General features: G+C 41.7%; 2 protein-coding genes across 2 annotated transcripts; one reads left to right on the top strand and one right to left on the bottom strand.

Annotated features, from left to right (window-relative positions):
• Positions 1–14,511: 14,511 nt before the first annotated feature.
• Positions 14,512–14,883, top strand: LOC149402758 (uncharacterized). The gene has a single exon (XM_089608516.1). It carries the CDS (start codon positions 14,512–14,514, stop codon positions 14,881–14,883), a length of 372 nt encoding a protein of 123 aa, XP_089464642.1.
• Positions 14,884–20,780: 5,897 nt separating this feature from the next.
• LOC149402757 (uncharacterized) lies at positions 20,781–21,854 on the bottom strand. The gene is made up of 2 exons (XM_089608515.1): positions 21,570–21,854; positions 20,781–21,332 (listed from the first exon to the last, which is right to left on the bottom strand). The coding sequence occupies exons 1-2, from the start codon at positions 21,852–21,854 to the stop codon at positions 20,781–20,783; spliced, it is 837 nt and encodes a 278-aa protein (XP_089464641.1).
• Between the last annotated feature and the right edge of the window lie 3,660 nt (positions 21,855–25,514).

The following is a 25,514-nucleotide window of genomic DNA, read 5'->3' as shown; positions in this document are numbered from 1 at the left end:
TGGTAATTTTGTAAATCCGGACTAGTTGATGATATTCATGAATGGTAAACACTGATAATATTCTGTGGATCCACTCATTACAATTAGGTTGAATTCTTGAGTAGAAAATAAATTCATTTGAACCGAGAGATTTTCAGTGTCAACTCTTTAGTGGAGTTAGTTGACATTAAGCTAAACTTGGAAAAGGTTTGTGAACTTTTGAGTCCAAGTATTTTAGCTCAAGCTTTGTTCATTTGGATCCATGAGGTCGCTGTCACGAATCGCATCGATTAGGAATAGTTAAACTGGAAGCTAAGTCACAACAAAAACGAAAATTGTCAAAAGGGTATTTTTGTCTTTTGAGGCATAGCATGAAATGAATGTCAATAAATTTTTTGACATTGTCATATGATGACAAATGAAGTTAAAACCTCACGGCCAAGTTAAAGAATTTGGGCCTTGAAGATTAATTTCATTTCATGGAATTTTATGTGAAAATTCTTAATGGGCTTTTCTTATTTTATCATGAACAAATAAAGAAACATCTAGAAGCATGTTCTAGACTCAAAATTTCGTGCATACCATAGAGAGAAAGAGGAAATTATTTTGTGCATTGATGTATGACGATACTTGCCAAAAGAAAAAGAGGAAACAAATTTCCTATGCATGGTAATGGGAATTTCGGCCAAGTAAGGAAGGGAACAAAAGAGGAAACAAATCCAAGGGCTTCTAGAAGCTTATTTGGCCGAGTGACTCTAAGGGAAGGAGAGCAATATTTGCTCATGAATATGTGATATTCAATGAAAGAGGAAACTACCTTATTGAAGGTAAAACCTCCCCTATAAATAGAGGCATCATTCCCTTCATTTCATTCATTCAACATAAGTTAGAGATTGAGAGACTCTCTCTCTAGACATTGTTGGCCGCCCCTCTCCTCTCTCTCTCTAGTCAATTTTGTTTTATTGTTTTGGCACCTAGGTCCTCATTTGACCTAGAGTTTAACTCTGCCACTTCAAGACTCGTTCTTAAATCGTAGTGTTTAAAAGTGCCCACTCACTGATTACTTTTATTTCGAGTGATTTAGTGATAGAAACTATCGTGGTTGCTCGAGTTGCCGAGGAAAGAAAGAGAGACGTGCTGCGAGGGAGACGAGCGTTGCAACTTTCCAAAAGCTTCTCAAAGTTCAAGCTTCAAGAAAGGTTAGTAAACTTCTATGCTCATATTAGTTTTTATTTACATGTACTTGCTCTTTGTCTAGGTTAGTAAAAACCGTTTTTACTTGAAAATATTTTTTTTTAAATTCCACCGCTTAACGAAGCGTTAAACTTTTTCTTAAACCCTAGATCAAATCCAACAGGATATAGGAAAGCTAATCCGCAACAGCTAAGATTTTACGTCGCCGCGGCAAGATTTTGATTTTTTAATACCGAGAGTCTGTTTTTTTTAAGAACTTGTCTCGCCGCGGCGAGGTGATATTCCCGCCGCGGCGTAATAACCTCGCCGCGGCATGGAATATACGTTGCCGCGGTGAGGTTTCTACAACGCTTGTTTAAGCGTTGTAGAAGGGTCCTCGCCGCGTCAGGATTTGTATACTGACGCTGCGAGATTATCCTGCCACAGCGAGAGTTGTACTCAGCCGCGACGATGTTGGAGAAATGTAAATGACATTGTATAGAGAAATTTTGAATGAAAAATAACGTTGTCCACAGGAGAATAACATAAAATCCAAAATGAAAATACATTATCTAAATGTTCAATATCAAACAAAAATAGGATCTATATCCTTACGAAGTAGATGTGACACATCGTCATCATTAAAATCATCCACCTCTTGATCAATTGGCGGTAATTCTGATGTGAACGGAGGAATGCTAGACATGTCTTCGTCTTCTTCTTCGTTACCGTTTCTCGCTTTCATATGAACCACTAACGATAACTCGGGATTTGCTGGATCCGAAACATAAAACACTTGACTTGCTTGCGAAGCCAAAATAAATGAATCATTCTCGTAGCCAATCCGTCTAAAGTCGACAATTGTAACTCCTTCATTATCAACTTTAACGTGATTATTGTCTGCCCATTTGCACTTGAATAATGCGACTCGCAACCCGCAATAATCAAGTTCCCAAATATCTTCAATGTATCCGTAATACTTCATAAAAGCATGTTTTGGATTCTTATCTTTTGCCGACGAAACATGTAAAGCTTCAGCAAACAATGTAACACCACTATTTTGTACGGGATGCTTGTTGTCTCGTTCCCTTGTGTAAAATGTAAAACCATTAACAGACAGAGCAGTGTACCTTGTAACCATTGAGGAAGGCCCGCCAGATAGTTTACTCAACGTAGATGAATGTCCTGCCTCTATAAATATGCGTTTTCCAAGCCAGTTTTGAAACAAACGGTTGTGCTCTTCTTGCAACCATTTTTCATTTCTACCCTTCTTTGGATTATTCACTCTCAACTCATTCAAATGAATATCCACAAATGGCTTGACCTCGGAAACGTTGAGTAGCACATGGAGACTTGCTTGCTCCCATTCTTTTCGGTTGACGATCGAATAAGTACCTATAATGAAACAAATACTTAAAAATAATGTTCATATATAATTTAAATAAACAAATAAAGTGTTAAAAAAATACCTTTAGATAGAGCTTTTGAATCAAAATTGGTATTCTTCGGTAACCCAATTTCGTCTGTTTTAGCTAAATACTCAGAACAAAACTCAACCGACTCTTCTGCTAAGTAATTTTCAACTATGCTTCCTTCCGGCCTATTGTAGTTCTTCACGTAGCTTTTCAACACTTTCATATAACGTTCGATTGGATACATCCACCGTAAAAACACGGGGCCTCCTAATTTCACTTCACGTACCAAGTGGACGGTTAAGTGGATCATTATGTCGAAAAACAAAGGTGGAAAGATCTTTTCGAGCAAGCACATAGTTTTCACCAATTCTGACTGCATTAAATCCAATCGCGTTGGATCGATGACCTTCGAGCAAATCGAGTTAAAGAATACACATATCTTTGATATTGCAAACCTCACATCTTTTGGCACAATTCCTCGCAAAGCAAGAGGCAACATTTGTTGTAGCAGCACATGACAGTCGTGCGTCTTCATTCCAGTAAGTCTCAAATCTTTCAAAGACACGAACCTCGTATAGTTTGACGAATGACCTTCGGGGACTTTAATAGAAGCAAACCATTTACACAATTTCTTTTCTCCTTTCGATCTAGAGTGTACTTTGCCGGTGGTAATTTTGTTTTTTTCCCACCCCCCTCCTCGGGATGCAAAATGCTTCTTATATTCATCTCTTTGAGATCCAATCGAGATTGTATTCCGTCTTTCGATTTATTTGGATCATCAAGAAGTGTACCAATAAGCGATTCGCAAACATTTTTCTCGATGTGCTTAACATCCAGACAATGTCGGACGTAGTGTGTCTTCCACTAAGGAAGGTCGTAGAAAATCGATTTCTTCTTCCAAGGATTCTCTTTGAACGATTCTTTAGTACTAGCACTCCGCTTTCTTTTCCCAAGCACTTCATTGACATTTTTAACCATCTCATAGACATCTTCACCAGACAAAATTCTAGGAGGGGGTCGTTCTTCTGAATTTCCATCAAACGCTTGTTTCAATCTTCTATACGAGTGATCTCTTGGTAAGAATCTTCTATGACCCAGAAAAACAGTTTTCTTACCATGCTTCAAACGGATGGAAGATGTGTCTTTCATGCAAATCGGACAACCAATCGACCATTTCACAGAGTATCCTGACAAGTTTCCATAGGCCGGAAAATCGTTAATAGTCCACATTAACACTGCCCTTAAGTTGAACGAATCTCCATGGTAAGCGTCTTTAACTTCCATCCCTTTCTCCCATAACATCTTCAAATCATCGACCAACGGTGCCAAATAGACATCAATATCATTTCCTGGTTGATTCGGTCCTGAAATCAAAAGCGTTAACATCAAGAACTTTCTCTTCATACATAGCTTTGGAGGGAGATTGTAGTTCACAAGTATAACCGGCCAAATACTGTATTTACTGCTCATCATGCTGAACGGGTTCATTCCATCAGAAGCTAGACCAAGGCGCAAATTTCGAGTATCAACACTGAAATCCTTATACTCTAAATCGAATGATTTCCACTGTGCAGCATCAGCAGGATGTCTCAACATACCATCATCGATACGCTTTTCGGAGTGCCAAACCATGTTCTTCGCGTGTTTGACACTATTAAACATTCGACGAAAGCGCGGCATTGGAGGAATGTACCATAACGACTGAATATTTAACGAAAATCAGTAATAAATAATGAATATGAGCTACATGTATTTCCTAATCAAGTGATGAAAATGTACGTACCTTAACTGGAACTCCTTTAACCCCGTTACATGGAATTTTACCCTTCTTCCACCGTGACTCTTTGCACGTCAGACATTCATCTAGATCTTCATACTCGTGTCTATATAAAACACAATCATTTGGGCATGCATGGAATTTCTCGTACTTCATGCCTAATGTACCCAAAGTCTTCTTTGCTTCATACATACTTAAAGGTACTTTATTGTCTTTCGGAAATGCTTCTTTCAGTGTTTCCAACAATAGAGTAAAACTAGTGTTTGTCCAACCCCCTGACGCCTTCAAATGAAATAATGTAACTAAAAATGACAACTTCGAATAGCTTGTACACCCTTCATATAATGGTGTCTCCGCATCATTCATCATGGACTCAAACAATTCCGGTCGCTCAACAAAATCGTCCTCGAAATCATTCATCATTCCGCACATATCATCAATATCATCTTCAACATCATCCTCATTTGTCGTAGAACGAAAAACCTCACCATGGTAGAACCATCTTTGATACGAGGTCATTATTCCATATGCAAACAAATGGGTCCGAACGACATCAATCGAAAAATGTCTATGATTTCCACATTTAATACAAGGACAACGAATAGATTTCAAATCTACCATGTTCTCTCTAGCAAAATCACAAAACTCATCTACACCTTTCCGATATATCTCATTCAATCTATTCTCCCACATCCACTTTCTCATATTCATAGAAAAACCCTAATTATACAAAAAAATTGCCAATTCTAATTAGTAAACTATCAAGAGAACAACAATTAGAACAAGTTAAAGAAGAACTTACAAGATTTGAATGTGTAGATGAGACTAGTAAACGAGGACGCTCTAGAATGAGTAGGAAAGGTACTAGAAATATTTTTTCGAGTGAGGTTATAGTGAAAAAGACGAGAAATGAGAATTTATATCACCAGTCTCGTGTCACTCGCTGCGGCAACATTTGTACTTCGCCGCGGCGAGAACATTCTACAACGCTTACATAAGCGTTGTAGAAGCATCTCGCCGCGGTGAGAAATATACATCGCCGCGGCGAGATCCTACACACTTCCAATTTTAAGAATGAAAGCCTCGAATTCGGAATTCCTTTATATCGGAAAGCTATCACACTTCCAATTTTAAGAGAGTAAAACTCCACAAACTTTGACCAAGCCGTATCTTCTAGCCACATTATTTCTTTGTGCTTCTTCAAACCAAACTTCCATTCCGAGCCACACGGGAGCTTAACGCCTATTTGATTCGCCAAGCTCTCTCCGTGCCTTTCAAGAAAATTTCTCGGAATGAACTGCCACATTTAAATAGGGAAAGTGATACTTATATATAAATAAAGATATAATAGCTTCTATGTTTCTTGCAAATCATCAGGGGCTTTGTGACATGAATGTGTATGTGACTAACGACAAAGAGTAGAGTTTTTCATATGAGTATAATATAAAGCATATGACTAGATGATTCTGAACACTCCATATCACGAAAGAAACGTTCTTTAAAGAAAGAAAGAAAAAGCTATTAAAAAAAGGAACAAAGAAAAAGGTGTCAACTTTGTGTGTGAGTGTATGAAGTAAGTAGAACAATGAATAAATATATCACTCACAAGCTCGTTGTGTTGGAGAGTTTCCTCGAGAAGCATTTTGAAGAAGAAAGGAGTAGTGGGAGAGAACATTCTGACGTCTTTTTGTCTGCTAAGCTTCAAAGAAAATCGGCAAGTTCGTGTATATTATAAAGAAAGTATCATTGTTAGACAGCAAAAATATGCGTTCGCCGCGGCGAATAAATCACGCCGCGGGGACGTACAAATCTCGCCGCGGCAGGAGTCCTGCGCCGCGGTGGGAACACGTCGTCGCCGCGGCGACAATCTTACCGAGAGCACCATGTTCCAGACATATAGTCTCGCCGCGGCATCATACATTTTACGCCGCGGCGAATGTATTCCTCGCCGCGGCGACAATTCTCTTTCGCCGCGGCGAGGATTCTACAACGATTGTTTAAGCGTTGTAGAAAGGTGTCGCCGCGGCGAAAATTGTATAATGCCGCGGCGAGGACATCTAGGGTTACCTCGCTGTGGCGATGGCACATTTTCGCCGCGGCGAGAATTTTCTGGGTAACCCTCGCTGCAGCGAAAATTTGTTTTCGCCGCGGCGAGGCTCCTACAACGCTTATTATAAGCGTTGTAGAAGCATCTCGCCGTGGTGAGAAATATACATCGCCGCGGCGAGATCCTACAACGCTTATAATAAGCGTTGTAGGAGCGTCTTAAAATCTGAAAATTTCAAATTTTTTTAACTACCCGCCCATTTCATATCTATACTTAGCGTTTTTTTTTTCAATTTTCCCTCATTTCTCATTCCTTTCATTTCTTCTCATCTCTCTCTCCACTACTCATCTCTCTCGTCCCTCTCTCTCTCTCCGCCACTCTCTTGCCGCCCCGCCCCTCTCTCCCCACCACTCTCTCTCTCTCGGCCCCTCTCTCTCTCTCTCCGTCCCTCACCTCGCTGAGCCCCCGCGTCCTCACCCCGCGCGCTCTCTCCCTATCTCCGACCCTCACCTCACTCATCTCTCTCGGTGCCCCCGCCCCCTCCCTCACCTCGCCGTGCGCCCACGCTGCCCTCCGGCCCTCACCTCGCTCACGCCCACCCTCGCCGCGCGCCCTCACCTCGCCGCCTTCGGCCATTACCTCTCCGGCCCTCATCTCACCACCTTCTCTTCGCCACCCTTGTGCTCGTCCAACTCCGGGTAATGTTTTTGAACATTTTTACATGGACTTATTTAGTGTGAATTCGATATTGATCTGAAATTAGGAGATATTGTATTAGATTTGAGTTTATTGAATTTAAGTTTGATATTGATTTGATTTGAGAAATATATTTGATATTAGATTGAATTGGGATTGAAATTGTGTTTTTGTTTAGAATCGGATTGGATTTGTGTTTATATTGTGATTGGAGTTGAGTTTATATTGGATTTTTGTTACATTTGAGTTGAAATTTTGATTACATTTGAGTTGAAAATTGAAATTATGTTTTGAATTTTGTTTATTAGATTCAATGTCGTCCACTACTACTACTTCTAGCGGTAGTGGTAAAAGAAAAATTAGAAGACAACTAGCGCTTAACTCCGATGAACAAGGAAAACGAAGAAACGCTCTTATGGGTCGGGTTAATAAGGCTAAAACACTCGGGTAAAAAAATCCCGGTACAATTTGATGATAAAGGGCAACCAATCGGTAAAGAGGGTGATGAGTTGTCGAGTTACTTTGGCGTGTTAGCAAGAGAACACGTTCCACTTTCGATGCGTGATTGGAGATGTAAAGACAACGCCCAAATTAAAGAGCGGATTTGGAACGAAATGCAAGAAGGATTTACGATTCCTATCGAACAAAAACACGATTGCCTTATGAGAGTCGGAGAAGCCGCAAGGTTATTTCGTCATGAGATATACAACGATCTACTCAAAGACATAATCAACGAACCAATCGCCTTAAAGAGACCAGCTTGTATTTTGAAATACTATACAAGTATCACCGAAGAAGATTGGATAGCATTTGTTGAGTATAGACGAACCGAAATGTTCAAACAAACATCGGAACATGGGAAATCAAATATCGGAAAAAGTGTGTACAAATCTCGAACGGGCCGAAATGGATATCGAAAGCTTGATCAAGAAACGGTTAGATTCATTTTTTTCTTTTAGTTATTTCAAATGTTGCAATTATTTTTTAATTTATTATATAATTACTTCTTACTAGCATGACGAAACGGGGGAATGGCCTACGAAAGAGGAACTTTGGATTGACTCGCGAATGAAAGACGTAGATAACTACAAGGATGAGAAAGACAAATTGATGGGAGAAAAAATCGTAAGTTCTTTACCTTTGTGATAACAATTAACCTTGTAATTTTATTTTCAAATAATTTTATGTGTAGAAAACGTTATCACAACAAGCATCGCAAGGGACATGGTTGCCGGAATCGGGAAAGAGTGTTTTGCAAGAAGCTTTGGGAACGTCGCGAGTTTGCGGTCAATCCAAACACACGTCGCGTTTTAAGTACTTTTTTCCTCCAACGAAGAAGTAATGAAGATGCGTCGGGAAATGAGCGAGTTAAAGTCTTTGGTGATGAAGGCCTTCGGTGGAAATGGTAGCATTAATGTCGAGTCGCCTAGTGTCGAGCAAGTGGAAGAGAATCTCAACGCGAAGGTTGTTGATGATAAAGAGATGGCAAATGTTGAAGAACACGTCAATGAAGCGGTCTCTTTAGGTATGTTTAATTTTTTTTTTATCTAATTATTAAAGATAAATGTTTTGGTATTAAGTTATTGATAAAATTCTTGATTCGCTTAGAACACGAAGATGTTGATGATCATCCGAAGATCGATCCTATCATTGTTGATGATCGTCCGAAGATCGATCCTATTGTTGTGGAAAAACCCAATAGTGTTCGTGCTAGTTGCTCTTTGAATCCAACCACGCCGGTGACACCGAGTTCGGATGAAAGTGTCGAGTGTCTTCTTTTCATTGATGACACCGAGTTCGGAGGCACAATTCATGTTGCAAATGGGCGAGCGTACATGAATGGAGGCGTAGTTCATTTCTCACCTTTGGAGGAAGGAAATTTACGCGTGGCCGTTTTGGGGGTTTTGATTAAAAAAGCAAAATTGCCAATTCCCACCGAAGAAGCTCAAACCATTGAAGATGCTATAGGCGGGTTTGTCTCGTGGCCGAAGAGACTCATGGAAATGGACACGGGAATAGAGAGTCGCGGTCCGGTTGTCAAACAACTCTCAAAGCTCGGTTTTGAGAGTGAAGCTAGCATCGATGATGCTAAGAAGATTCCGTACAAGGTGATTAATCCCAAGTATCGATTGCTCGCTCAACATGCCAACAAAGTAATGTTACCGGAAGGGGATGTGATTATGGTCAATGTTAGTCCAAGTCTCGCGGCTATCCCGATTCCGGTGTCATTTGAAGACATTTCCGATTTTTTGCAATACTTGGAAATTGGCGCGGGGAGCATAACGGTTTATAGGGAGTAAGAGTTTTCTTTATATGCGTTTTTTAATATCAATATTCAATATTTAGTGTTTTGATCAACTAAATATTTGTTTGTCAAAGCTATCTACGCTCGAGGCTAGAAAAGGCGAAGAAGACTCGAAATTATTGTTTTATAAATCCGAGCTTAAGTTCGTACATCGAAAATGACGACGAGGAGGCTTATTTGTCAAAACGAGTCAAGGACGTTGGAAACGTGGTACGAGATTGCAAATTTGGTGAATTAGTTTTGATGCCGTATAACAAAGGTGCGCATTGGATGCTCGTTGTCCTCGACCTTTAGGGAAATAGCGCTATTTTCTTTGACCCGTTGAGAAATAAAATCCCAACCGATTTAAATCGATTGATAAAAAGGTAATATTTTGATTTCTTAAATAATTTTTATTATAAATCGTTCTAGATGTTTTTTCTCTTATAATCTCCGTGTTATATAGGGTTCTTGTTGATTTCAAGCTCGAGCGTCAAAACGCCCATAGTAACGGGCAATCAACGTACATCAAGGCTTGGGACGCTCCGAGACAAACGGGAAACACGGAATGCGGGTATTTCGTGATTTCTTATATGCGTGATATAGTCGTAGGAGGTGTAGGAAAATTAGAAAATAAGAAATCCTATACAAAGGAGGATTTAGAGAGAGTTAGGGAAGAATGGGTAAGTTATGTACAAACATTTATTAACTGTGATGATTAGCTAGTTTTTTTTATTGAATTGTGGATTGGTTGTAGATGTATATATTAGATTTTGAATGTTTTGAAGATGAGGATATTTGAAGATGAATGTATATATTAGATATTTTTTGTATTGAAGATTATTTTCAGGTGCTAGTATCGTGTAAAAACAGATTTTGGATTGAAAATAAATGATTCTCGCCGCGGCGAACTATACTTCTCGCCGCGGCGGGAAATATTATTCGCCGCGGCGAGAAAAGATACCGAGAGCAGGCAAATTAGAAATCTCAGTCTCGCCACGGCGAGATTTTTTATTCGCCGCGGCGAGTTTTTTAAAAAAAATTCATCGCCTTCCTACAACGCATAATTATCCGTTGTAGAATATGTCGCCGCGGCTAAGATTTGACGTCGCCGCGGCGAAGTGTAATATTCGCCCCGGCGAGTTGATTCTACAATGCTTGACAATCCGTTGTAGAATGTTGTCGCCGCGGCTAAGATTTGACGTCGCCGCGGCGAAGTGTAATATTTGCCGCGGCGAGTTGATTCTACAACGCTTGACAATCCGTTGTAGAATGTTGTCGCCGCGGCTCGGAACGTACCTCGCCGCGGCAAATAACTCGCCGCGGCGACGTATATTTCTCGCCGCGGCGACGTGATTCTACAACGGATTGAAGATCCGTTGTATATTATGTCGCCGCGGCGAGAAATATACTTCGCCGCGGCGAGATGTTTGAAAATATTTAAAAATTACACAATGGATTCTAACCGTTGTAGAAGCTTCTACAACGCTTAAAAATCCGTTGTAGAATCTTAGTTTCTACAACGGATAATTAAGCGTTGTAGAAAGCTGTTGGATTCTAAAACGGATTTTTAAGCGTTGTAGAAGCTTCTACAACGCAGGATTCTACAACGCTTAAGAAGTGTTGTAGAATCATTCTACAACTGTTTTTAAGCGTTGTAGAATCCTAGTTTTGTAGTAGTGTTATTACATCAAATGTAGAAAAGTAAATACTACAACTCTTCTTGTGAGCACCATTGACAACATTTTCGTTATGGTTGATTGTGATGTTCAACCATGTCCATCCTCTTATATGTGAAAATAAGAAGGAAGTGGGGTCTAGACGAGGTACATCTAATGCCAAGAATGTTTTAGATGCGGATCTCACAGAGATTAGACGCATCCTGAAAAATATGAGTTGGCGTTGCTCGATGAGACGATCATAAGGAGCGTCGATATCAAGGTCTGCTCAACGGATAGAGCAGCATAGCCGCACGATCGCGGATGTCTTGACGAGATTGAACACGCCACCTCAGCCAAACCCTTAAACCTCCAGCTCAAGATGAACGACGCGAGAAGCCACCACAAGTGCATGCAGATCCTCAAGAAGAATTGAACTTCCAGATACCAGACGTCGTCCCTCCTATAGGTAAGCCGATGTATGAGAGGTTTCAAAAGCAAAAGCCTCCGATCTTTGATGGCAATGTTGATCGGGCTGCAGCTGAGAAGTGGCTTAAGAAGATCCAACAGGTCTGTAGCTAATGCAGCTGACGGACACAGAGAAAGTGGCCTGTGCCGTAAACCAGCCGGAGGATGAGGCCTTGAGTTGGTGGGAGATAGTGGCGTCATACGAGGATGTTCATGCAATGATGTGGGCACACTTCCTTAAGCTGTTTCATAGGAAGTATCTTAACGTAACTAACCTATCGAACAAGGTATGCGAGTTTATGACCTTGAGCCAAGTTTGATTCATTGGCATTGTTTGCTCCTTCCCTGGCACCCACAGACCAAGCTCGTAAAATGAAGTATATACATGGGCTTAACGTGAATGTTATGAATCACGTGGACAGTGGAGATATTGGGCCCGCACTTATGCAAATATCGTGCATAGAGCTTTGCGCGTCGCAGGTTGGAATGGCAATGAGCAGGCCATTACTCTGAAATCAGCTTCCACAACACCTTCAGAGTCCGCTGATGCGAGTCAAGATGGTTCGCGGAAAAGAGCCAAATTTTAGCAGAACTGGTAGGATCGGTAGCAGCAGGGAAGTGGAACTAGGTCGCAGCAAGGCTCTAGTAATCGGTTCCAAGTGAGTTCGGGGAACTGTTCACATTCGGTGAAACAGGAAAGGAACCGTGGGAACTACAAACTAAATGTTTTGCCTGTAATATGGAGTGCTACAGTTGCGGTAAAGAGGTTCACCTATCGCGAGCATGCAAACCTCCTGAAGAAAAGATCCCCGCCTGGAAAGAGCAATCGAAGGCTAATGCAAGAGTGTTCTCTATACGTGAAGATGAAGTCCGAGCAGGATCATGGAATACAGTCGCAGGTCAGATTTTCGTAGACTCCTTCTCTGCATACGCATTGATAGATTCAAGAGCCACAAACTCATTTATTGCATCTAGAAGATTTGACTTACTAAGTAAAAGTAGAGAAACATTCCCGAATCTGTTTGTTACGGTTACGCCTTCGGGGGATAGATATCAGTCACACTGGTATAAAGGCGTGCCTATCCAAATTTGAGATCATATTCGCGAAGCGGATTTAATCAAACTAGAGATGATGGACTATGACGTAATCCTCATAATGGATTGGTTGGACAAACATTATGCGGTTATTGATTATCAAAAGAATTCTGTTTCATTTCAGAAACCGGGACTTAAACCATTCCAATTCAAGGCTCATCTCGAAAATCGAGTCGTCCGGTCATATCGGCGTTGAGGGCACTGAAGTGAAAATCTTATTGGGCTTAGCATGCTATTATAGAAAGTTTGTGGATGGATTTTCTAAATTAGCCATGCCTTTGACCCAATTGACTCGTAAAGAACATAAGCTTAACTTGTCCGAGACGTGTGAGTAAAGCTTTCAAGAACTGAAAAATCGGCTGACAACAGCGCCAGTGCTCATAATTCCACAGGGAGATGATGGATTTGCTATCTACTATGATGCGTCTAAGAAAGGTTTAGGCGCAGTATTGATGCAGCATGGGAAAGTCATCGCATATGCCTCTCGACAACTGAAAGATTATGAGTTTCGGTACCCTACGCATAATCTAGAGGTTGCAGCTGTTGTTTTTGCGCTGAAGATATGGAGACATTATTTGTATGGAGTTCATTGCGACATCTATACGGACCATAAGACACTTAAATATATCTTTACTCAAAAAGAGTTGAACATGCACCAAGGACGTTGGATGGAACTTCTGAATGACTATGACTTTGATTGCATTATCATCCTTGTAAGGCAAATAAAGTCGCAGATGCGCTTAGCCGCAAATCTGTAGCGTCCTTAGCAAGTTTGGTTGATACGTCTCTTCATTTAAAAGGTGATGTTCCGCAGCTAGAACTTCAGCTGATCATTGGAAGATTAGCTGCTCTCAGCGTACGTCCGATGTTGCTAGAACAGATTAAAGATGGTCAGTACGCAGACGAATATCTTCTTGGGAAAATGTTTGAGGCTCAAAATGGTAAAGAAGGTGACTTCAAGTTAGATGAGAACGATGTTTTAAAATGCAATGGAAGCATTTATATACCGTCCAATGAGGAGATCAAGAGACAATTGATAGAAGAAGCTCATGGAACACCATATTTTATACATCCAGGTGTGACAAAGATGTATCAAGACTTGAAGAAAGTCTAGTGGTGGCCAGGAATGAAGAAAGATGTAGTTGAATTTGTTCAAAGATGTCTTACCTATCAACAAATTAAGGTGGAACACCAAAAACCAGCGGGAATCCCAACCTTTAGAGATTCCGCACTGGAAATGGGAGCAGATAACGATGGATTTTGTGTCTGGTTTACCTAAAACCACCACTGGTCAGGATTCAGTTTCGGTTATTGTTGACAAATTGACCAAATCAACGCATTTTCTACCTATAAAGGCCACTCACACCATGGCTAAACTTGTTGTGCTCTACATTAAGGAGATTGTACGCCTACATGGAGTTTCTAGCTCAATCGTCTCTGACCGTGATGCTCGTTTCACGTCCAAATTTTGGATGAGTTTACAACGTTATTTGGGGACCCGACTGAAATTCAGCAATGCATTTCATCCCCAAACTGACGACTAGAGTGAACGCACGATCTAAGTGTTAGATGATATGCTCTGAGCGTGTGTTTTGGAGTTCCACGGCTCGTGGAGTCGTTATATTCCCTTGGTCGAGTTCTCGTACAACAACAGTTATCAAGCGACGATTGAGATGGCACCCTATGAAGCTCTTTATGGGCGGAATTGTCGCTCTCCAGTTAATTGGGATGAAGCTGGTGAGATCAAGTTCATCGGGCATGAATTGCTCGAGCAGACCACCGACGCAATCAAGAAAATTCAAGCCCGAATGATGACAGCACAATGTCGTCAAAAAAGCTACATAGAAAAGCATAGAAGACCTCTAGAGTTTGAGGCAGGAGAGAAAGTCTTCCTAAATGTCCCACTGATTTGAGGCGTGATGAGGTTTGGAAAGAAAAGAAAGCTCAATCCAAGGTATGTCGGACCTTTTGAGATCCTTGAGGGTGTAGGCAAGACAGCTTATCGCTTAGCGTTATCGTCATCCATGTCCAACCTCCATGATGTGTTCAATGTATCCATGCTACGAAAGTATGTGCCTGATCCATCGCATGTTCTACAAGAGCAAGATGTTGAGATCTCTCCTGAAGTTAGGCATGAAGAGCCAACCATTGCGATTCTTGATCGCAAGGATAACGTTTTGAGAGACAAGACCATCCCTTTGGTCAAGGTGTTATGGAAGAGACATGTTGTAGAAGAAGCTACCCAGGAGCTCGAGAGCGAAATGCAAAAGAAGTACCATGCGTTGTCCTAAGTTTCGAGGATGAAACTCTTCTAAGGGCGTAGGGATTGTAATATACAAACTTTTGTAATGCTCGACTTCTGAATTTGAATAAATAAATAAAGTCGACAAAAGGAACTTCTCGAAGAACTAGGAACTTGATGCTTATATATTCAGGTACTGACCTTACTATGACGGGATATACCGACTGCGATTTTTAAGCGTATAAGGATTCAAGGAAATCCACTTCAGGATCTGTGTTCATCCTTAATGGTGGAGCTGTTGTGTGGAGGAGTATTGAGCAATCTTGCATTGCTGACTCCACAATGGAAGCAGAATATGTGGCTGCTTGTGAAGCATCGAAAGAGGCTGTATGGCTTAGAAAATTCCTTTAGTATTCGGAAGTTGTTCCAAACGTTGACGAGCCCATGACCCTTTATTGTGATAATGGTGCGGCTGTCACTAACTCAAAGGAACCTCGAAGCCATAAGCGCTCTAAACATATTAAGAGGAAATACAATTTGATTCGAGAGATCGTGCAGCGCGGAGACATGGAGGTAAAGAAGATCTCAACGGTGGACAACCTGGCAGATCCATCCACGAAGGCCCTAGCGAACAAGGTCTTCGACCAGCATCGGGAAGGATTAGGCATGAAGCACTACACACATCTTCTTTGAGTCAAGTAAGGGTTTGTTGTCAATGGTGCCCACAAGATGAGATGTAGTCTTTACTTATGTACATTTGATGTAATAAGTCTCACGAAAACTCTTGCTTATAATTGTTTATTTATTAATAAAAGTTGAAACGTTCATTCATTCTTCCCTGTCTGAAACTTTATGATAAAACCTTAGTCTTTAGTCCATAAACAAACCTAACAAAATATGAAGAGACAAATGTAGATTTGCAAGAACAAACTCTTCATGGTTTGCTTAAAACAATATATTCGCAATCTAAGGATCTAAGGACTATTGATCTCAGTACGATTGTTAGGAGAATCTATGATGTCTGATTATGGGACATTGAGAGTTGGAGACGCTATAGTTCTTCTCGGTATCTTCTGAAGGTACGGAATTGACCAGTGCACTTCTAGAGACAAGATAAGAACAAACCATTTAACCTCTTATGTCTCGAGCTCACTACGTATGAATTGCATCAGGCTTACCTCAATCCTAAAATGAGACATGCCATTTCATAGCTTACGTATTTTCATTTGAGAAAGTCAGAGTTCGGATTCACTATGTGATTCTTAACAGGACCTATTGGTGAAGTACTGAGTTATGAAGATGTCATGAGTAACTTTGTGAAGTTCTCATAGATATGTAATTCATGTACAAGATTGCTAAAATGCAATGTATATCACATCATGCTTTGTTCATTGGAATGTGAATAAATCAACTGGCCAGTGTCCAAATTTAGTCATGACTCTTTTGGATGAATCAATGTGACTTGTTAGCTCCTCGTCAATACATTGTTTCTAACTTATTCACAAGCGACAAATGAGTTGATGAAATAATATCTAGAAGGGTAAAATGGTAATTTTGTAAATCCCGACTAGCTGATGATATTCATGAAGGGTAAACATAGATAATATTCAGCTGATCCACTCATCACAATTTAGTTGAATTTTTTAGTAGAAAATAAATTCATTTGAACCGAGAGATTCTCAGTGTCAACTCTTTAGTGGAGTCAGTTGACATTAAGCTAAACTTGGAAAAGGTTTGTGCACTTTTGAGTCCAAGTATTTTAGATCATGCTTTGTTCGTTTGGATCCATGACGTCACTGTCACAAATCATATCGAGTAGGAATAGTTAAACTAGAAGCTAAGTCAAAACAAGAACGAGACAAGTTTTTTGAAAATTGTCTAAAGTTTATTTTTGTCTTGTTGGAAATAGGATGAAATGAATGACAATAAATTTTTTTGACATTGTCATATGATGACTTATTCCACTCGGCCATAATAAGATTTTTGGGCCTTGAGGATCAATTTCATTTCATGGAATTTTACTTGAAAATTCCTAATGGGCATTTTTCTTATGTTGTCATGAACAAATAAAGAAAAATCTAGAACACCTTCTAGAAGGCTTGCACGTCTAACATGGCAAGAGAGAGACCAATTTTGTGCATTAATGTATGAAGATACTTGCCAAAAGAAAAAGAGGAAACACATTTCCTCTAGAAGGAAAGAGTGGTGGCCGGGAATTAAAGGCAAGAGAGAAGCAAAATAAAAGAGGAAACATATCCAAGGACTTGCTTGGCAAGTCTTGGTTGTGTGACTCTAAGTGAATAAGGGCAATATTTGCTCATGAATATGTGGTATTCTATAGAAGAGGAAACTACCTTATTGAAGGTAAACCCTCTCCTATAAATAGAGCCCTCATTCCTCTCATTTTAATTCATCCCACATAAGTTAGAGATTGAGAGCTTCTCTCTCTAGACCTTGTGGTGACCGCCCCTCTCCCTCTCTCTCTCTAGTTTTCTTTCGTTTTTTTTTTTGGCACCTAGGTCCACATTTGACCTAGTGTTTTAGCTCTTCGACTTTGAGACTTGTTCTTGAGTCGTCGTGTTTAAAAGTGCCTACACACTAATTCCTTTCTTTCTCGAGTGATTATTGTGATAGAAACTTTCGTGGTTGCTCGAGTTCCCAAGAAAGAAGAGAGACGTGCTGCGAGGCGAGACGAACGTTTCAACCTTCCTTAGGCTTCTCAACGTTCAAGCTTCTCAAAGGTTAGTAAACATATAATGCTCATTAATAGTTTTAATTTATATGTACTTGCTCTTTGTCTAGGTTAGTAAAAACGTTTTACGTGTTTTAAAGAAATTTTTTGAATTCCGCCGCTTGCTCGAAGCGTTAAATCTTTTCTTAACCCTGGATCAATTCCAACAAGAAGAATAAACCATAATAAAAAAACTGAATTGTAATTAAAATACGGGAGTTCAAGACTAAAGGAGAGGAAGAAAACTGTAATTGACGCGAATTGATGAAGAACGGCTCTCCTCTATTTCTCTATCTCTCCCAAGAACTAAGTAAAAACAATTAAAAAAAAAGAACTAAGATCTTAAACAAGAGGTTAAGAGGTGTATTTATTGGCCTAGGTCAAAATCCTTCGGTTTCTCCTAATTTTCGGAGCAGACTAGGTAATTAAAAGTGATCCAACGGCTCAGATCGACTCTAAATCCGCGTTTCCTCTTTTTGTCTCGGCTCACCTCGCGGCGTGTGGTGTAAGGGTCGCGGCGCCACGTTGATATCTTCGGGACTTCGCGTTCCGCGCCTCACACTCGGAGATTTTCGGCACCCAAATTTCTTTACCTCGCGGCGCGCAGTATGAAGGTCGCGACGCGAGGTAAACATTTCCACAGCCTCGCGAAACGCGCAAGACGCTTAGAGTTTGACTTGGGACGAATCTCCAGACCTCGCGGTGCACAATAGGCACGTCGCGGCGCGAGGTTGCCCTGTTTCTTGACTCCTCCTTCATTTTTTACTCATATTCGATCCCGGATGCCTCATTTTGTACAGATTTGCCCAGAGTATCAAAAAAATCCCATCTTGACCTGAAAGCCCTCAAAACACACGAAAAACCTCAAAACTACACAAGAATAAGCTCGGATTTAGTCGGGATTATAGGAGTTTTCTACATACGACACGCACCTATCAAATACCTTCAAACTTAAACCGTTGCTTGTCCTCAAGAGACAAAACAATAAACACAACATTAAACACACAAAAGAAGTTACCTACACTAAAATGGTAAATTTCAATGCTTTAAGTAGAATAACTGACTCATATTTTCCTCAATTTCAAACCTCTCGACTTACATCGACATGGAAATCCATGGTTTTAAACACTAAGTCAACTACCAAATGTAAAAGAATCCATAGTTCGTGTTAGCTCCAGCCGTTTGCAATGTTCTTTTGTCTCGATTAGCTTTCGATTCCCAAGCCTCGTAACCTTTCCAATCCTAATACGCGACCACAAGAATCAATTCATTTGAATGATAATTTATTCGATTCGATACACCATAAGTCTTCTCTTCACCCTTGATCTCCACTAATTCGCACACGTCCTTCCTAGCTCGTCAATAGGTCTTAAAGGCTTGTAATGTTTTAGGCTCGAGTCAAAGGTATGGAATGGAATTTTTGAATGGCTCAAACACAAACCTTAGCGACTCAGTTTCTCACCAAAATCACAACCCTTATACAAAGCTCACTCACTCACCCCTTTTACACTTAGTCTTACTTTTCCCGTGTTTTCCCCCCAAAATTCAATCAAGCATAGACAAGTCTCTAAACTTAACTTAACAGAACACCACCAAAACAAATCACATAAAGAATTAAGAAATTAAACAAAACAAAAGTACACGCTTTTTTTATTGATGTTGTTTTTTCTTTTTCTTTTTTTCTTTTTCTTTTTTTCTTTTTTTTTTCTCTCTTTTTCATATTTTTATTATTAGATACTGAAGATCACCGGCGTGGTGTCTAATGATCTAATGGACATGTAGAGACTAGTCAACAAACGTATCACAAAATCGTAGAAAAAAAATCATTCATGTTGACACTCAAGAGTCGCTAACGTTACTGGGGTTCTTTAAGGGATTTCAAAATTATTTTGGCTCGGCTTTTTCTGACTAAGTATCGAGAAAGGTAAATTGTTCGGCTTTTTGTGAATGGGTTCTAATTGATGCATATTCTTAGGTAGGCTTTCTAGCTAGACGGGTTATTCCTAGTGCCTATATCATTCTTACTAGATCAATGTACACTCACTTTCGCTTCGACTAGGGATCCGAAGAGGTTCTTAGTGTGTTCGGTGGTCACTTTTCAGAACTTAGTTAGACTACTACTCAAGGTCATCTAAGTATCCAGATAAACATTATTCGGGCTTAAGTGATAACATAAAACTCAACAAGATTCTTTTTCACTCTGTAATTCACAGATTTTTAGCCATATCATCGACAAACATTTATTGAGTCAGTTAAAGCACACAAAACCCCAATTTCTATAAATTATCCTAAAACAAAACCAAAACAACCTAGAAAATAAACTACTAATGTACAAAAATCCCCCACAAGAAAAGAGACGATGATGCAGCTCGATGCATCTACAAGACAAATATACCCGAAATTAGTCGACCAACATTCAATCATAGAATATGTTTGAAATGACCCGCTCCCCCAAACTTGAATCCTGACCTTTTCCTCTTATTGCTACACGTGAATTCAAACCCCAAGTGATCAAAATTTCAAGTTCGATTTTGTTTAGACATTTCATCGAACACATGGTGGGAGAGCCAAACTAACTAAACAATGAACAAAGTGGGCACAAATTTACTCGACCCTAAGCATCAAAATCACTCTAACCAATCATCTAAACATGAGTCTAACACCAATTCATCAAAGAAAATGAGTTTGAAGAATTTTTACCTTGTTTTCTGCAAGTGGTAGTGAAGAACACACAAAGGTAAAACAAGAATGAAGGAGAAATTTAAGCAATGTGATGAACAATGGAATTAACGTGTTAGTTCAAGTGTTGTGCTGCCAAAAATCTCGAAAAAAAAACTTTTTACTCTACAGAAAGTCAAAGAAAAGAGGAGAGAAGGGTTTGTTACAATGAAGTTGTGTTTGAAGCTGCGGTTTTTAATTTGAAATAATTCGGGACCTCGCACCGCGCGGTACTTGGGTCGCGGCGCGAGGTAGCAGATAAAAACACAGCACATTCCGCGCATGTTGCTCGGAGATGAAAATTTCGAAAACCCACGCAGGGGTCTCGTGGCGCGCGAGATAGGAAATTTTCACTCCTTATATATATCAAATGTAACGAATGAAATAAAGACAAAACAAAAAAATATAACTAAAATGCAACGAAATAAACCACGGGTTGCCTCCCGCGAAGCACTTTAGTTAACGTCAATAGCTTGACGAGTTACCGCTTTTTATTTCTAGACGAGGTCGAGATAGGCCACCACTTTCTCACTCTCAAAAATCGCTCCGAAATACGGTTTCACGCGCTGCCCGTTCACCTTGAATCTTTCTCCACTCGTACTTTCTAACTCGAAAGTTCCCGACAGGAAGGCTTGCGTAATTTTAAATGGCCCGGACCATCGCGACTTGAGCTTTCCAGGGAAGAGTTTCAACCGGGAGTTGTAGAGTAGAACTTGCTGTCCTGGTTGGATCTCCTTGGGCTTGATGTGCTTGTCGTGCCACGCCTTTGTCTTCTCTTTGTAAATCATCGCATTCTCGTACGCTTCTTGTCGGAGTTCGTCGACCTCGTTGAGTTGAAAGAGCCTTTGCTTTCCCGCGGCTTTGTGGTCGAAGTTGAGTGTCTTCAGCGCCCATACTGCCTTGTGCTCGAGTTCCACCGGGAGATGACATGCTTTGCCGTAGACGAGTCGATATGGGGACATTCCAAGCGGCGATTTAAAGGCCGTTTGGTATGCCCATAATGCGTCGTCAAGCTTACGGGCCCAATCTTTGAAGGAGCTTCCCACCGTCTTTTCCAGAATTTTCTTGATTTCACGGTTTCAGACTTCAGCCTGTCTGTTGGCTCGCGGGTGGTAGGCGAGAGCTTTCCGGTGTGTGACACTATACTTGGTGAGGAGAGCGGTGAATTGTCAATTGCAGAAATGTGAGCATCCGTCGCTTATGATTGCTCGGGGAGTGCCATGGCGCATGAAGATGTTGTGCTTTAGGAAATTGAGGACCACATTGCCATCATTCGTTGGAGACACCTTTGCTTCGACCCACTGTGTCACGTAATCGACCGCAAGAAGAATGTATCTGCTGCCGTACGAGGATGGGAAGGGTCCCATGAAGTCAATCCCCAATACGTCAAATGGCTCTATCCCCACGACATTCTTCAATGGCATCTCGTCTCGTTTCGGGATGTTCCCCGCTCTTTGGCACATATCGCATGATTCGACAAATTTTCGGCTATTGCGGATTAGATTAGGCCAAAAGTAACCGCATTGAAGTACCTTTGCTGCGTGCGATCGGGCCCAAAATGTCCTCCGCATTCCAAAGTGTGGCAGTGGTAGAGCACCGAGAGTATTTCTTCGTCAGGCACACATCGTCGGATCACCGAGTCCGCACAATGGCGATACAAAATAAGTTATTCCCAATAGTAGCGGCGCACGTCGGAGAGGAACTTCTTTCGGCGTTGATGATTGAAATCCGGGGGAATTTCGTTGCACACCAAGTAGTTGACGAAGTCGTCGTACCATGGCGGTGCGATTCCCTTCGAGGCTAGCACCTTCTTGTCCCTAAAGTCGTCGTCGATGAACATGTGATGGTCGGGGACGTGTGAGAGATCTTCTAGGCGTGAGAGATGGTCGGCGACAAGGTTCTCCATTCCCTTATTGTCTTTGATCTCCACGTCAAACTCTTAGAGGAGAAGCACCCACCGGATAAGTTGAGGTTTCGCATCCTTCTTGGCCATCATATAGACGATGGTTTTGTTGCCGATGACATAGGGCCGGAATTTGTCAAAGGCAAAAACTACGGCAATGAGCTCCTTTTTGGTGGTGGTGTAGTTGACTTGCGCATCGTTGAGAGTGCGGCTCGCATAGTATATCGTGTGGAATGACTTGTCTCGATGTTGTCCTAGGAACGCACCCACGGCGTAATCACTCGCGTCCGTCATGATCTCGAATGGTAGAGTCCAATCAGGAGTGGTGATTATGGGAGCCTTGTTTAGCTTCTCCTTTAGAATGTTGAACGCCTTCATACACTCGTCGGTGAAGATAAACTTTGTGTCCTTCTCAAGCAGGCCGCAAATGGGCTTCATGATCTTCGAGAAGTCCTTGATGAATCGCCGATAGAAACCCACGTGCCTGAGGCAGCTTCTTACGCCTTTGACCGAGACCGAGGGTGGCAATTTCTCGATCGTTTCTATCTTGGCTCGATCCACCTCCAGCCCTTGTGGTGACACTAGATGTCCCAAAAACGATCCATTCCTTGACCATGAAGTGGCATTTCCCCCAATTAAGCACCAGATTCGTCTCCATGCACCGCCCTAATGCCTTAGACAAATTCTCGAGACAAACGTTGTAAGTGGAACCAAAAATAGAGAAGTCATCCATAAATACCTCAATGGTTTTCTCGATCATGTCGGAGAAGATTGCCATCATGCATCGCTGAAAGGTGGCAGGGGCGTTGCACAAGCCGAAGGACATTCACTGGAAAGCGAAAGTGCCATACGGACACGTGAACGTGGTCTTGTCTTGGTCTTCGGGGGCGATGGCGATTTGATTGTACCCCGAGTAGCCATCAAGGAAGCACTAATACTCGTGGCCGACGAGCCCATCGAGCATTTGGTCAATGAATGGGATGGGAAAGTGATCTTTTCTCGTGGCGGAGTTGAGCTTGCGGTAGTCCATGCAAATCCGGTATCATGTGACGATGCGTCTTGAGATAAGTTCATTATTGTTGTTCTTGATCACCGTCATGCCTCCTTTCTTCGAGACGCATTGAACCGGGCTCACCCATGCACTATCGGAGATTGGGTAGACCACCCATGCGTCAAGCCACTTCAAGATCTCCTTGCGCACCACCTCCTTCATTGTTGGATTGAGTCGCCTTTGGTGCTCCACAGACGGCCGAGAATTATCTTCCATGAGGATGCGGTGCTCGCAATAGGATGGATTTATTCCCTTGATGTCGGAAAGAGTCCATCCTATTACGGGCATATGACTCCGCAACACTCACAACAACTTGTCTTCTTCCTCGGCGTTGAGTTGTGCAGAGATGATGACGGGCAGTGTCTTCTTTTCACCTAGGAACGCGTAGCAGAGATGTACGAGTAGTTCCTTGAGTTCGATCTCCAGTGGCTCCTCTATCAATGATTTGACTCATTTTTTGCTTTTCCCGAGCTCCTCAAAGTATCTTCTCGTGTTTGCTTCCAAGCCGTTCATGTGATTTGAATATTCTACGGCTGCACATGTGACAAACGCATTAGTGAAATCAGAGTCGTTTAACACTAGTACAAAAAACAGCATTGGGTGCGACTTTTTTCGCACCCAAAGGTCGAAAGTCGCACCCATTGATACCTTTAGGTGCGACAAAGTCGCACCCGAAAGTTCGCACCTAAAGGTCATGGGTGCGACTAGTCGCACCCGAAGGTCATGATTTTTAGGTGCGACTTTTAGGTGCGGATATTCGCACCCATATTCGCACCCATAAGTCAGAAAAAATGTGCGAAAAAGTCCGCGCGAAAGCCATTGGGTGCGACTAGTCGCACCCATAAATTTGGTGGGTAGGCCAACGGGTGCGACTAGTCGCACCCAAATTCATTCGCGCCAAATCTTTGGGTGCGACTAGTCGCACCCAAATTCATTCGCGCCAAGTCTTTGGGTGCGACTACCTTCTTATCTTCAATATACCTTGCAATGAACGTTAGAGCTTCTTCTACAACATAAGCTTCAGCAATAGAGCCTTCTGGTCTAGCTCTGTTTTTGACAAAATGTTTTAACGTCCCAAGGTATCTCTCAAAAGGGTACATCCACCGCATATGCACCGGGCCGCCGTGCAACGCTTCCTCTGGTAGATGGATCGCCACGTGAACCATGATCGTGAAAAAAGTAGGTGGAAATATCATCTCAAGCTTACATAAGATCTCGACGATAGACTCTTGCGCTCTTTCGAGATCTTCAGCTCTTAATGTTCTCGAACTTATCAACTTGAAAAAGTTGCAAAGCTCAGTGATCGTATCATGTATTGGTTGTGGCACAAAAGGACGAATACCAACAGCCAACAATCTTTGCAAGATCACGTGGCAATCATGCGCCTTCAAACCTGTGAGCTTTCCATCAGTTGTCACATTTTTTTTTAAATTCCCAGCGAGACCATCGGGAAATTTGACAGATTTTAAGTACTCTGTAAATCGCTGTCTCTGCTCAAGGGTCAAAACGTACGACGCTCGCGGTTTGTAATACCCACTCCCATTTGGTTCCAAGTGCAAAGCGGTCTTGATGCCCAAGTCCATCAAGTCAAGCCTCGCCTTCTCGGTGTCATAGTTCTTCTTTTCCAAGCTGAGCATCGTCCCGAGAAGATTCTCACACACGTTCTTCTCTACGTGCATCACGTCCATGTTGTGTTTCAACTGCGACTCAGACCAGTACGGCAACTCGTAAAAGATGCTTTTCTTGGTCCAATTCAGTTCGCTCTCAGCTCGCTTTCGTTTTTTGCCTACAGAGGCAGCGTGTTTGCCAGTAGTCGTGCAAGAAACACCAGCCAACTGAGCGAGTATGTCTTGCAAAGTCAACTTCTCGGGTTTATTTCGTTTCTCGTGCTTATCTTTGTAGTGATCGTTGCTTTTCCTCAATCGGTGACGCCTTTTTAAGAACCGACGATGGTCGTAGTAGACGATCCTGTTTCTGATTTTTAGGGACGGCGTGTCAAAGTCGCACGTAGGGCAAGCGAGATACCCCTGGCCGCTCCATCCCGATAAATACGATCTAGCCGGAAAATCGTCTATCGTCCAAAGTAACGCGGCACGCAACCGAAACACTTCATCTCTGGCTCCATCACGAACGCGGACTCCATTCTCCCACAGTTCTTTCAACTCTTCAACCACAGGCTGCAAAAAAACGTCCATATCTTTTCCTGGTGAATGGGGCCCCGGGATCAGAAGCGTTAGCATCAGGTACTCTTTCTTCATGCACAACCAAGGCGGCAAG

The sequence above is a fragment of the Urtica dioica genome, chromosome 3 (assembly GCF_054948205.1).
Source record: "Urtica dioica subsp. dioica isolate 48M chromosome 3, U.dioica_male_clone48M_v1_H2, whole genome shotgun sequence".
NCBI lineage: Eukaryota > Viridiplantae > Streptophyta > Magnoliopsida > Rosales > Urticaceae > Urtica > Urtica dioica.
Note: the sequence above shows the minus strand (reverse complement) of the source record. Positions and strands in the feature narration are given on the sequence as shown.

What these genes read in the sequence shown, in the direction of transcription:
- LOC149402758 (XM_089608516.1), top strand. Translation starts at nt 14,512, where the DNA reads ATGAGGTTTGGAAAGAAAAGAAAGCTCAATCCAAGGTATGTCGGACCT.
- LOC149402757 (XM_089608515.1), bottom strand. Translation starts at nt 21,854, where the DNA reads ATGCGGAGGACATTTTGGGCCCGATCGCACGCAGCAAAGGTACTTCAA. An exon ending in CACAGTGGGTCGAAGCAAAG is followed by an intron (nt 21,333 to 21,569) that starts GTGTCTCCAACG and finishes ATTCTGGAAAAG; the next exon opens with ACGGTGGGAAGCTCCTTCAA.